The 11,574-nt window shown below is 44.0% G+C and overlaps 1 protein-coding gene across 1 annotated transcript in view; it reads right to left on the bottom strand.

Moving 5' to 3' along the window:
- Window positions 1-5,953: 5,953 nt before the first annotated feature.
- Window positions 5,954-11,574, bottom strand: part of LOC143291512 (GTPase IMAP family member 4-like) — a 17,579-nt gene continuing 11,958 nt past the window's right edge. Inside the window, exons 5-7 of the mRNA XM_076601402.1 lie at window positions 11,571-11,574; window positions 10,908-11,056; window positions 5,954-7,955 (exon numbers count right to left, since the gene is read on the bottom strand). The exon at window positions 11,571-11,574 is cut by the window's right edge and continues 111 nt beyond it. Of these exons, the coding sequence (XP_076457517.1) occupies window positions 7,698-7,955; window positions 10,908-11,056; window positions 11,571-11,574 (411 nt within the window). The 3' untranslated portion in view covers window positions 5,954-7,697. The remainder of the gene's footprint in view (window positions 7,956-10,907; window positions 11,057-11,570) is intronic.

Genomic DNA, 11,574 nt, shown 5'->3' on the forward strand with positions numbered 1-11,574 from the left:
GTGTGGTGTGGTGCGGTGTGGTATGGTATGTGCGGTGTGGTGTGGTATTGTGTGGTGTTGTGTGGTGCGGTGTTGTGTGGTGCGGTGTTGTGTGGTGTGGTGTGGTGTTGTGTGGTGTGGCGTGGTGTGGTGTGGTGTTGTGTGGTGCGGTGTTGTGTGGTGTGGTGTGGTGTTGTGTGGTGTGGCGTGGTGTGGTGTGGTGCGGTGTGGTACGGTATGGTGCGGTGTAGTGTGGGTTGTGGTATGGTTTGGTGTGGTGTGGTGCGGTGCGGTGTGGTGTGGTGTGGTGCGGTGTGGTGTGGTGTGGTGTGGTGTTGTGTGGTGTGGTGTTGTGTGGTGTGGTGTTGTGTGGTGCGTGTTGTGTGGTGTGGTGTGGTGTTGTGTGGTGTGGTGTTGTGTGGTGCGGTGTTGTGTGGTGCGGTGTTGTGTGGTGCGGTGTTGTGTGGTGTGGTGTAGTGTGGTGTGGTGTGGTGTTGTGTGGTGTGGTGTTGTGTGGTGCGGTGTTGTGTGGTGTGGTGTGGTGTTGTGTGGTGTGGCGTGGTGTGGTGCGGTGTGGTGTGGTGTGGTGCGGTGCGGTGTGGTGTGGTGTGGTGCGGTGTGGTGTGGTGTGGTGCGGTGTGGTGCGGTGTGGTGTGGTGTGGTGTGGTGCGGTGTGGTGTGGTGTTGTGTGGAATTAGAGCCGTCATTTGGATCTTGTGGTGCTTTAAGGTCTTTCTTTAGTAACTCCTTTTCCTGTCCTGTCCTGTCCTGTCTTGTTTGTCTCTCTGTCTCTGTCTGCTGTCTGTCTCTCTGTCTGTCTGTCTCAGTGTCTCTCTGTCTCTGTCTCAGTCTGTCTGTCTGTCTGTCTCTCTGTCTGACTGTCTCAATGTCTGTCGTTTTTTGCTGTTGTCTTTGTCTCTGTCTATCTGTCGCTGTCTCTCTGTCTGTCTGTCTGTCTGACTGTACCTCTCTCTTCGTCTCTCTCTCTGTCTCTGTTTCTCATTATTGTCTGTCTGTCTGTCTCTCACCTTGGCAGTTCTTTGTCATATCTCTCGGTCTCTCTGTCGCCTCGTCTCTGTTTCTTTTGTTGGCTCTGTCTCTGTCTCTCTGTCTGTCTGTCTGTCCCTCTCTCTTTGTCTCTCTCTCTGTCTCTGTCTCTCTGTACGTCTGTCTGTCCCTCTCTCTTTGTCTCTCTCTCTGTCTCTGTCTCTCTGTCTGTCTGTCTGCCCCTCTCTCTTCGTCTCTCTCTCTGTCTCTGTCTCTCTGTCTGTCTGTCTGTCCCTCTCTCTTCGTCTCTCTCTCTGTCTCTGTCTCTCTGTCTGTCCCTCTCTCTTCGTCTCTCTCTCTGTCTCTGTCTCTGTGTCTGTCTGTCTCTCTCTCTCTCTCTTCGTCTCTCTCTCTGTCTCTGTCTCTCTGTCTGTCTGTCTGTCCCTCTCTCTTCGTCTCTCTCTCTGTCTCTGTCTCTCTGTCTGTCTGTCTGTCCCTCTCTCTTCGTCTCTCTCTGTGTCTCTGTCTCTCTCTCTGTCTGTCTGTCTGTCCCTCTCTCTTCGTCTCTCTCTCTGTCTCTGTCTCTCTCTCTCTCTGTCTGTCTGTCCCTCTCTCTTCGTCTCTCTCTCTGTCTCTCTGTCTGTCTGTCTGTCCCTCTCTCTTCGTCTCTCTCTCTGTCTCTGTCTCTCTCTCTGTCTGTCTGTCCCTCTCTCTTCGTCTCTGTCTCTCTTCGTCTCTCTCTCTCTGTCTCTGTCTCTCTCTCTGTCTGTCTGTCCCTCTCTCTTCGTCTGTCTCTCTCTTCGTCTCTCTCTCTCTTCGTCTCTCTCTCTCTGTCTCTGTCTCTCTCTCTGTCTGTCTGTCCCTCTCTCTTCGTCTCTCTCTCTGTCTCTGTCTCTCTCTCTCTTCGTCTCTCTCTCTCTGTCTGTCTGTCTGTCCCTCTCTCTTCGTCTCTCTCTCTGTCTCTGTCTCTCTGTCTGTCTGTCCTTCTCTCTCTTCGTCTCTCTCTCTCTGTCTCTGTCTCTCTGTCTGTCTTTCTGTCCCTCTCTCTTCGTCTCTCTCTCTCTGTCTCTCTCTCTGTCTGTCTGTCCCTCTCTCTTCGTCTCTCTCTCTGTCTCTGTCTCTCTCTCTGTCTGTCTGTCCCTCTCTCTCTTCGTCTCTCTCTCTCTGTCTCTGTCTCTCTGTCTGTCTGTCTGTCCCTCTCTCTTCGTCTCTCTCTCTGTCTCTGTCTCTCTCTCTGTCTGTCTGTCCCTCTCTCTCTTCGTCTCTCTCTCTCTGTCTCTGTCTCTCTGTCTGTCTGTCTGTCCCTCTCTCTTCGTCTCTCTCTCTCTGTCTCTGTCTCTCTGTCTGTCCCTCTCTCTTCGTCTCTCTCTCTGTCTCTGTCTCTCTGTCTGTCTGTCTGTCCCTCTCTCTTCGTCTCTCTCTCTCTGTCTCTGTCTCTCTGTCTGTCTGTCTGTCCCTCTCTCTTCGTCTCTCTCTCTGTCTCTGTCTCTCTGTCTGTCTGTCTGTCCCTCTCTGTTTGTCTCTCTCTCTCTGTCTCTGTCTCTGTCTCTCTGTCTGTCTGTCCCTCTCTCTTCGTCTCTCTCTCTGTCTCTGTCTCTCTGTCTGTCTGTCTGTCCCTCTCTCTTCGTCTCTGTCTCTGTCTCTGTCTGTCTGTCTTTCTGTCCCTCTCTCTTCGTCTCTCTCTCTGTCTCTGTCTCTGTCTCTCTGTCTGTCTGTCTGTCCCTCTCTCTTCGTCTCTCTCTCTCTCTCTGTCTCTGTCTCTCTGTCTGTCTGTCTGTCCCTCTCTCTTCGTCTCTCTCTCTCTGTCTCTGTCTCTCTGTCTGTCTGTCTGTCCCTCTCTCTTTGTCTCTGTCTCTGTCTCTCTGTCTGTCCCTCTCTCTTCGTCTCTGTCTCTCTCTGTCTCTGTCTCTCTGTCTCTCTGTCTGTCTGTCCCTCTCTCTTCGTCTCTCTCTCTGTCTCTGTCTCTCTCTCTGTCTGTCTGTCCCTCTCTCTTCGTCTCTCTCTCTGTCTCTGTCTCTCTCTCTGTCTGTCTGTCTGTCCCTCTCTCTTCGTCTCTCTCTCTGTCTCTGTCTCTCTGTCTGTCTGTCTGTCCCTCTCTCTTCGTCTCTCTCTCTGTCTCTGTCTCTGTCTGTCTGTCTGTCCCTCTCTCTTCGTCTCTCTCTCTGTCTCTGTCTCTCTCTCTGTCTGTCTGTCCCTCTCTCTTTGTCTCTCTCTCTGTCTCTGTCTCTCTGTCTGTCTGTCTGTCCCTCTCTCTTCGTCTCTCTCTCTGTCTCTGTCTCTCTCTCTGTCTGTCTGTCCCTCTCTCTTCGTCTCTCTCTCTGTCTCTGTCTCTCTGTCTGTCCCTCTCTCTCTGTCTCTGTCTCTCTGTCTGTCTGTCTGTCCCTCTCTCTTCGTCTCTGTCTCTCTGTCTCTGTCTCTCTGTCTCTGTCTCTCTGTACGTCTGTCTCCGTGTGTGTCGTTTTTTGACTCACTTGTGTAAACAAAGTGAGTCTATGTTTTAACCCGGTGTTCGGTTGTGTGTGTGTGTGTGTGTGTGTGTGTGTGTGTGTGTGTGTGTGTGTGTGTGTCTGTGTGTCTGTGTGTCCGTGGTAAACTTTCACATTGACATTTTCTCAGTTGACACCAAATTAGACATAAAAATAGGAAAAATTCAGTTCTTTCCAGTCATCTTGTTTAAAACAATATTGCACAAAAAAATAAACAATGAAGCCTAATTATATGCAAACTGCATTTACTGTTATATTTATATTTTTTGTATTCTCTAAACTTGGCACTTTGATCTGATATTCTGACCCAACAACAAGAGCAGTCAATATTATCATTTTTTTGTTCAAACAGGAACTTCTTTTGCTAAGCATGGAAGTTTTATTTATTTTGGAAACGTTTTGGTGCTGTAAGTAAAAAAGGGAAATTACTCTGTAATTAATGCTAGGGGACTTAATTTACTTTAAACTGATCTTTCTCATCTTAAACATTACATTTTGAAATTATACTCAATACATAAAAAGCTTGTGTGTTTTACTCTCAGTCACAAGTGAGTCTTGAAGGCCTTGCCTCTCTTGTTTAGTGTTGTCTCTGTCTCTGTCTGCCTGTCTGCCTGTCTCTATCTGTCTGTCTCTCTCTGTCTGTCTCTCTCTGTCTCTCTCTCGTTTTTTGGTGTCGTCTCTGTCTACCTGTCTCTGTCTGTGTCGGCCTGTTTGTCTGTCTGCCTGCCTCTGTCAATAATTATGTCTCTCTCCCGATGTCTCCGAAACGAAAGAATTTGTCTCCCTTTGCGTGCGTGCGTGCGTGCGTGCGTGTGTGTGTGTGTGTGTGTGTGTGTGTGTGTGTGTGTGCGCGCGCGCGTGCGCGCGCGCCTCTGCAGAATTTACTGCCACACCATTGAATTTTCCTTGCATTTTTATTCGGACATTAAAGTGATTTGACCGATTGATTCATTTGCGTGACGAATATTAGCTGAGACGCTGACAGAGAAACTGACTGACAAATTGATCGATTAACCGACTTATTGACTGATTGGTTAATTGATTAGTTGGCTAAGTTCGTTGAATGAATTATTCATAACCATCGTGTGTTTCACATCAGCCAGAAACGTACCACTGCACTTTCGGTTTAAGGGAGAAAACTCACCTGATTCTATTGTCTGAGACTTTTGCCCGGCCCTGTGTTGTTTCCCTTGTCAAGTAGAATTCTCTCTCTCTCTTCTCTCTCTCTCTGCATTGTGTGAATGTGCGAGCCTACAGTCTGGATGAAAGAACCCACCAATGATTGCGACAAAGATTACTTTTATACGACTCACATAAAATATGTTGATAAGATAATGTTCATTTCATTGTTACATTATTACTGTGAACATTATTTCATGAACATATTATGTGAGTTTTAAGCGTGAAAGTCCTAAAATAAATGTATTACTGATTATTAAAAAAAAAGGAAAAAAAAAAAAAAATATATATATATATATAGTCAACGGGCGCTTCCACATTCTTGGCAGGAACGGCCTTCCACAGACAAGTATTGAATGTTATTTTTCACGCAGGAAAAGCGCATTTGTTGTACCACACGCTTTTCACGCTCTGATAGGATATAAATATATATATATATATATATATATATTTTTTTTTTTTTTTTTTTTTTTTTTTTTTTTTTTTTTCGGCTGAACCTTTGTAATGTTGTTTATCGCTGTCATGTCTAGGTATGGTCTACCGGTTGTCTCGCAAACAAAGATGCATTAGAATCACGCGTTATACAACCCAGAGAACTTTACTGTGCGGATTGAACTGCATGCTTGCAAACCGAAAAAAACCAGACGACCGTTGTTATAAATTTATTGTTTTTCTGCGAACCCCGTTGCGAATATGATCAGAGTTACCTTTTATTTTACATCGAGTTACCTTTTCTTCTGTACTTTCGATATTACGACATGACAACCGCGTAAGTTTACTTTAAACCTAAAGTTTATTTTAAAGTCGTGCAAGAAACAAGTCACTTTTATATTAGTCTATTTTGTGGAAAACAAATATACGATATACTCTATACACTGCTGTGCACAGCGCTCAAAAAAGGTTCGTCTGCTTCACAAAAGAAGCATCGCTTTTTTTTTCCCGTCTTCTTCACGGAAGAAGCATTACAGCTTTCTTCCCCGCTCAGTGGAACTGCTGAACAAGCAGTTATCCCTTAGGGCATGACTGGGTTGTATAGTGTGTGTTTGCCAGTGTATGCATTTGGATGGATATGGCCGAAAATATGTGTGCGTGCGCGCGCGCGCGCGCGCGTGTGTGTGTATGTGTGTGTGTGTGTGTTTAAGTGTGCATATAAATTTCGAAAGAGAGTGGGAGAGACAGACATGTAGACAGAGAGAGAGAGAGAGAGAGAGAGAGAGAGAGAGGAGGGAAGGGGGGGGGGTCAAAAAGAAACTTGACATTTTTTTTACTACTGCAATGAAGGCCCTTCTCTTTCTAAATGAAACATTTTACAGTCAAACAAGATCTTTTCTTAACATTTTATTTCATATTATTTCCATTATGATTTTGACAGCATACTGACTGCTAAAAATTCGGTGACCTGTCGTCTGCTAGAGTTGAACAGCCGGCATCACTCACTGATAGTCGCATCTTGGCCACTCTTTTGATTGCTCCCTTTATTTTCTATCAAATCGTCCTATAAATGTTCACCACTGTCTTCTCCTTCGAATTTATGCTCCAGTTCTTTCTGAGCATCAGATAAAGAAAGTAATCTTGGTTGATTTAGTTCGCCACGAGCGCATGTCTTGAGCACGGAGTCAGTCCGACATTTTGTTGAGTGACCGAGGAGAGGAGCCAGGCAAAGACTGCGGCCAGTAACCCAACCAAAACGTTCAAATAAAGGACTGCCTTATGACGCAGATGGTGTTTCTAGCTATGAATAGAATCTAGAAAGATTCCCCAAGCTAAAGCTACCAGCATTTTTGTCATCGAACTGAATGCAAAACAGGGAAAAGTCAGAATATTTCGATGACGAGTTATCTCGTCATTGTGGCAGCGAAGCATACATGCTTTCCATGACGAGTTATCTCGTCATATAGGCAGCCTAGGGGTTAAAAAGTGCTTTTTTTTCTAGTTTATCAAGCAAAATCGTTATTAAGGCAGGTTAAACATAAGACTATGAAGCTTTTTACATGCTGCCCTTACCCATGGGGGAGGAAAGAAGAGATAGAGAGAGAGACAGACAGACAGACAGAAACAGAGAAAACACTGAACACTTAACACTGAAATGTTTAATCTCATTAGCTGTCAAGCTCTAATGACATAAGGGGTACAAATCAGAACAAAACTGGCAACCGAAAAGAAAAACACAGATCTGGAGTAAGATGAATTAATAAGAGATAAGCGACACTTTGGAACTTTCTGTCGTCAGCTTAAAAAGTCCATGTGACATGGGGCTACTGTGCTCTGTTTTCAGTCGTTCATCTCTAAGGTTTGGACAGTACACAGAAAAGAAATGCATATTATATAATAATCATTTCAGCATGTAACATCGGAACACCTTATTTAAATACAAACACATCATATAATCACATTGTCGAAACTGACAATCCAAATCCAAATGTCATCCTTCCTTTTTATCTTTACTTTTTTTCCTTTCATACAATCGACACAAATTCTTGATTGATGAATTCTTGGAACTATAGCTGACTATTTTTTTTCGTATATTTGCTGCCTCGGACACATATTTTGCAAGTGAGAGTATCATATCTTCTTTCCTGTCATCAGTATGCCGAACAAATCTTTTTTCTGTGCTAAACCTGTATTGAAAAGAATACAGTTTGTTTCGCAATTTTTCGTATCCTTTGCAGTTAAGCATGGTTTTTATCTTCTGGGCTTTTGCCACACACTGGGTACGGAGAAATAGATAGATAGATAGATAGATAGATAGATAAATACGAAATGGTTTATTTAGATTTTGGCATAAGCCCCTAAATGATTGAGAAAGTCATATATCAATTTTACAATATATAATCAATACATATCAATCACACAATCAGTTTTCCAAAGCACATTGCTTAATTAACATTTACGCTTCAGATAATTATTGAAATTGACAACTTATACTGATATTGTAATCTAAGTTATAGCAGTACGAGAGAGCGAACAGAGGGAGAAATAACTAATAAACGTACGTGCACAATGAAGAACCCGCCCCCACCCCCCTCAGAGACAAAAACCCAGGCAACATTGTGTATGGATCTTTCTCTACATGACAGAGCACATGTCTGCAATGCCATTCTTGACCCGCCGAGCAGCGCGCTTGATATGGGTCACGACATTGTCCCAGACACCTTGTTCAACTTTCTCCTCGACGATGTTGGCTTTGACATTGACTATGGCTTGCGTCAGGCTCACGGCCTTGTTGCTGGCCTCCTGAAGAGCGAGCTTCTCCACCTTCTGCTTGACCAGGTCCGTCAGCTCTGTTCTGAAGTGTGCGTCCGTCCCGTTCCTCCTCACCATGTCCTGAGGTCATATATTGTATTGCATTACTCCTTTTTTGTCACAGCACATTTCCCTCTGTGAAATTCCGGCTGCTCTCCCCAGGGAGAGCGCGTTGCTACACTGACAGCTCCTACCTTTTCTTTCTTTCCCTTTTTTTTTCTTTTTTCGCCTGTTTTCCTGCCTGCAGTTTTATTTGGTTTCCTATCGAAGTGAACTTTTCTACAGAATTTTGCAAGGGACAACCCTTTTGTTGCCGTGAGTTCTATTATGTGCACTAAGTGCATGTTGCACACGGGACCTCGGTTTATCGTCTCATCCGAATGACTAGCGTCCAGACCACCACTCAAGGTCTAGTGAAGGAGGAGAAAATACTGTTGACTATGGGATTCGAACCTGTGCGCTCAGATTCTCTCGCTTCCTAGGTAGACGCATTACCTCTAGGCCATCACTTTACCCTGAGACAGGGTTAACTAATACTAGACTGCGCCAGATTTGATGTGAATTAACATCACGAATTGACTACTGTAATTCTCTTCTTATACGCTGTCCATATGATATTCTTCAGCGAATTCAAAAACTTCAAAACAATGCTGCCCGTCTGACTCTCAGAGTCCCATGTACTGATCACATTTCTCCTCACCTCCGCACTCTACATTGGCTCCCCATTGAAGCGAGAATTAAATACAAAGTTACGAGTCTCTGCTATTCTGCTTTCCACTCCGAAGGACCTACATATCTTTCTGGCCTTATCAGTGTTTACAATCCCGCAAGAAATCTCCGCTCTTCCTCTGACTGTTACCTTTTGAAACTTCCTCGTGTCAATACAAGAACCTATGGTGAACGTTCTTTCTTCTTTGCTGCTCCTCACATCTGGAACAACCTTCCTCATCATATCCGTGCATCTGATTCTATTTCTGCTTTTCGCTCATCACTAAAATCTCATCTTTTTAAAACCTATCTATAAGCGCTCTCACCTTCCTTGTTCTCCAACACCACCCATGTCAGTTCACTTTGGATGTATGTAGAGTGGGAGGGGGAGAGTGGGGGGGGGGGGGGGAAGGGGTTTTTGAGAATGGTCATGAATGTTTTATGTGACTTGTAATATTTTTCTTTCATGTAAAGCGCCCTGAGCTCTTAGAGAGAAAGGGCGTTATATAAATGTACACTATTATATTATTATTATTATTATTATTATTATTATTAAGATGAACCGGAGATTAACTAATACCAGACTGCACCAGATTTGAAGTGAATAAAGATAAGATGTAAACGGAGATTAACTTACACCAGACCTGCACAAGATTTTATGTGAATAAAGATAAGATAAACCAGAAATCAACTAACACCAGAATGCCCCAGATTTTGATGTGAATAAAGGTAAGATGAACCGGAGATTAAATGAAACCAGACTGCACACGATTTGATGTGATTAAAGATAAGATTTAAACGGATATTAACTAACACCAGACCTGCACACGATTTGCTGTGAATAAAGGTAAGATGAACCCGAGATTAAATGATACCAGACGTCACACGATTTGATGTGAATAAAGGTAAGATAAACCGGAAATCAGCCAACACCAGACTGCACCAGATTTGATGTGAATAAAGATAAGACGGAACGGAGACGACAATACAGAACAAAACAAGAGCAGACGAGAGGAGAGCCCAGGTATGACAGGACAGGACAATGTGGTTGTGACTTTGACATACATCATCCCTATGAACTGCTATGAACTGTGGAGTGATGGCCTAGAGGTAACGCGTCCGCCTTGGAAGCGAGAGAATCTGGGCGTGCTGGTTCGAATCACGACTAAGCCGCCAATATTTTCTCCCCGTCCACTAGACCTTGAGTGATGGTCTGGACGCTAGTCATTCGGATGAGACGATAAACCGAGGTCCCATGTGCAGCATGCATTTAGTGCACGTAAAAGAACCCACAACAACAAAAGGGTTGCTCCTGGCAAAATTCTGTAGAAAAATCCACTTCGGTAGAAAAACAAAACTGCACGCAGGAAAAAAAAAAAAAAAATGGGTGGCGCTGTAGTGTAGCAACGCGCTCTCCCTGGGGAGAGCAGTCCGAATTTCACCCAGAGAAATCTGTTGTGATGAAAAGAAATACAAAATACAGAATACAAAATCTTGAGGCAAAGAAGACTCTGGAGGAAAAGAACCCACAGAAGCCACTACAAACACTCTGCCAGTAGATTTGAGAACGTAAGAAATAAGGCAATAAGTGGACATATTCGATGTTGACACGCTTACAAAAGCAGGGTAACCTCAGACAGTGCCATAGTCACAGGAACAACAAGCCTGAACAGTCACCCTAGCAAATACGTGGTCTGTGTCATCCTCAACCAGCTGAAAGCCACATCTGAAGAGCAGGTAGGTTTCTGAGCAGGAAAGAGTATGGTGGACTAAATATTATGTGCACGGTCCTCAGTGAAAACTGTTTACAGCATCAACGAGACCTGTTCCACGCCTATATCGACTTCAAAAAGGCCTTTGACAGAGTGTTTCATATTGGCCTGTGGCGTGCAGTCAAAGGTTTCAAAATTGAAGAGGGGTTCGTCTATATCAGCCTTCTGAGAACAATTTTACAACACAGTTTTATTTGATAATAAAAAGAAAATGTCTTCTGGACAGCCATTGGTGTTAGACAGGGTTGCATACTCTCTCCTGTATTTTTCAATCTTTCTTTTCTGAAGACAATTATGCAAAAGACCTTCTACGACCACCACTCTTCCGTCCTCATCGGCGAAACGAGTTCCAAGATCTGTTCAATAGATTTGTTACGAGTGCAAGTTTATGCATCCAGGCAGGACCTGAATGCGGATGGTCCTGCACAAGACAGATCAGACTATTACTAAGATATGCCAGTGTGTGTGTGTGTGTGTGTGTGTGTGTGTGTGTGTGTGTGTGTGTTTGTGTGTGTGTGACATAAGGGTTTGCATCTCAAAACCTGAACAGTACCTGCATCATGCTGATGAGTTCTTTAGCTTGTCTTTCTCTCTGTGCCGTGTTGTTCATGCCGAAATAGCGGCCTCCGGCCTCTTGGATCATGTCTTTCAGAGGACTTCCGTACTTCTTGATGTCATCAGCCAAGACCCGTCTCTGACCATCTGGGAAATGCAAGAGCAAATGTGGCGCCAACAATCCATGTGGATGAAGAAAAAGTATTGCACAATGATATACATGCTCCGTCTGTGCTACAGTTTAGTCTAAAGAACCGAGCCAAATAGTCTGATTCATGCAAGCATGCATTCTTGATGTTAACTCCCGGATGACACACTAAAGTTAAACGATGACAAAACTGAAGCTATGATTATTTTCTTTTTAAGAATGTCCATATCTGTCTGTCCCTCCTGCCTCTGTCATGGTTGTTGATGCCACAGTTTTCTAAATCAGCAAGGAACCTTGGAGTCATTCTTGACTCAAGCCTCAGTATGCACGCTCAAATGCTCAATTTGATATGCACAGTCGATGGTGAACTTTATCGGATCAACTCTATTTTTTCAGTACATTTCTGTTGAAAAAAAATATAATGAAATAAAAATTTAAAAACCTCTTATTTCTGCTTATCCCAAGTGTTCCTTAGCCTCTTGTACATTCAGCATAATGTGACACAAAGCTCACCAAC

This window comes from Babylonia areolata, chromosome 17, assembly GCF_041734735.1.
Source record: "Babylonia areolata isolate BAREFJ2019XMU chromosome 17, ASM4173473v1, whole genome shotgun sequence".
NCBI lineage: Eukaryota > Metazoa > Mollusca > Gastropoda > Neogastropoda > Buccinidae > Babylonia > Babylonia areolata.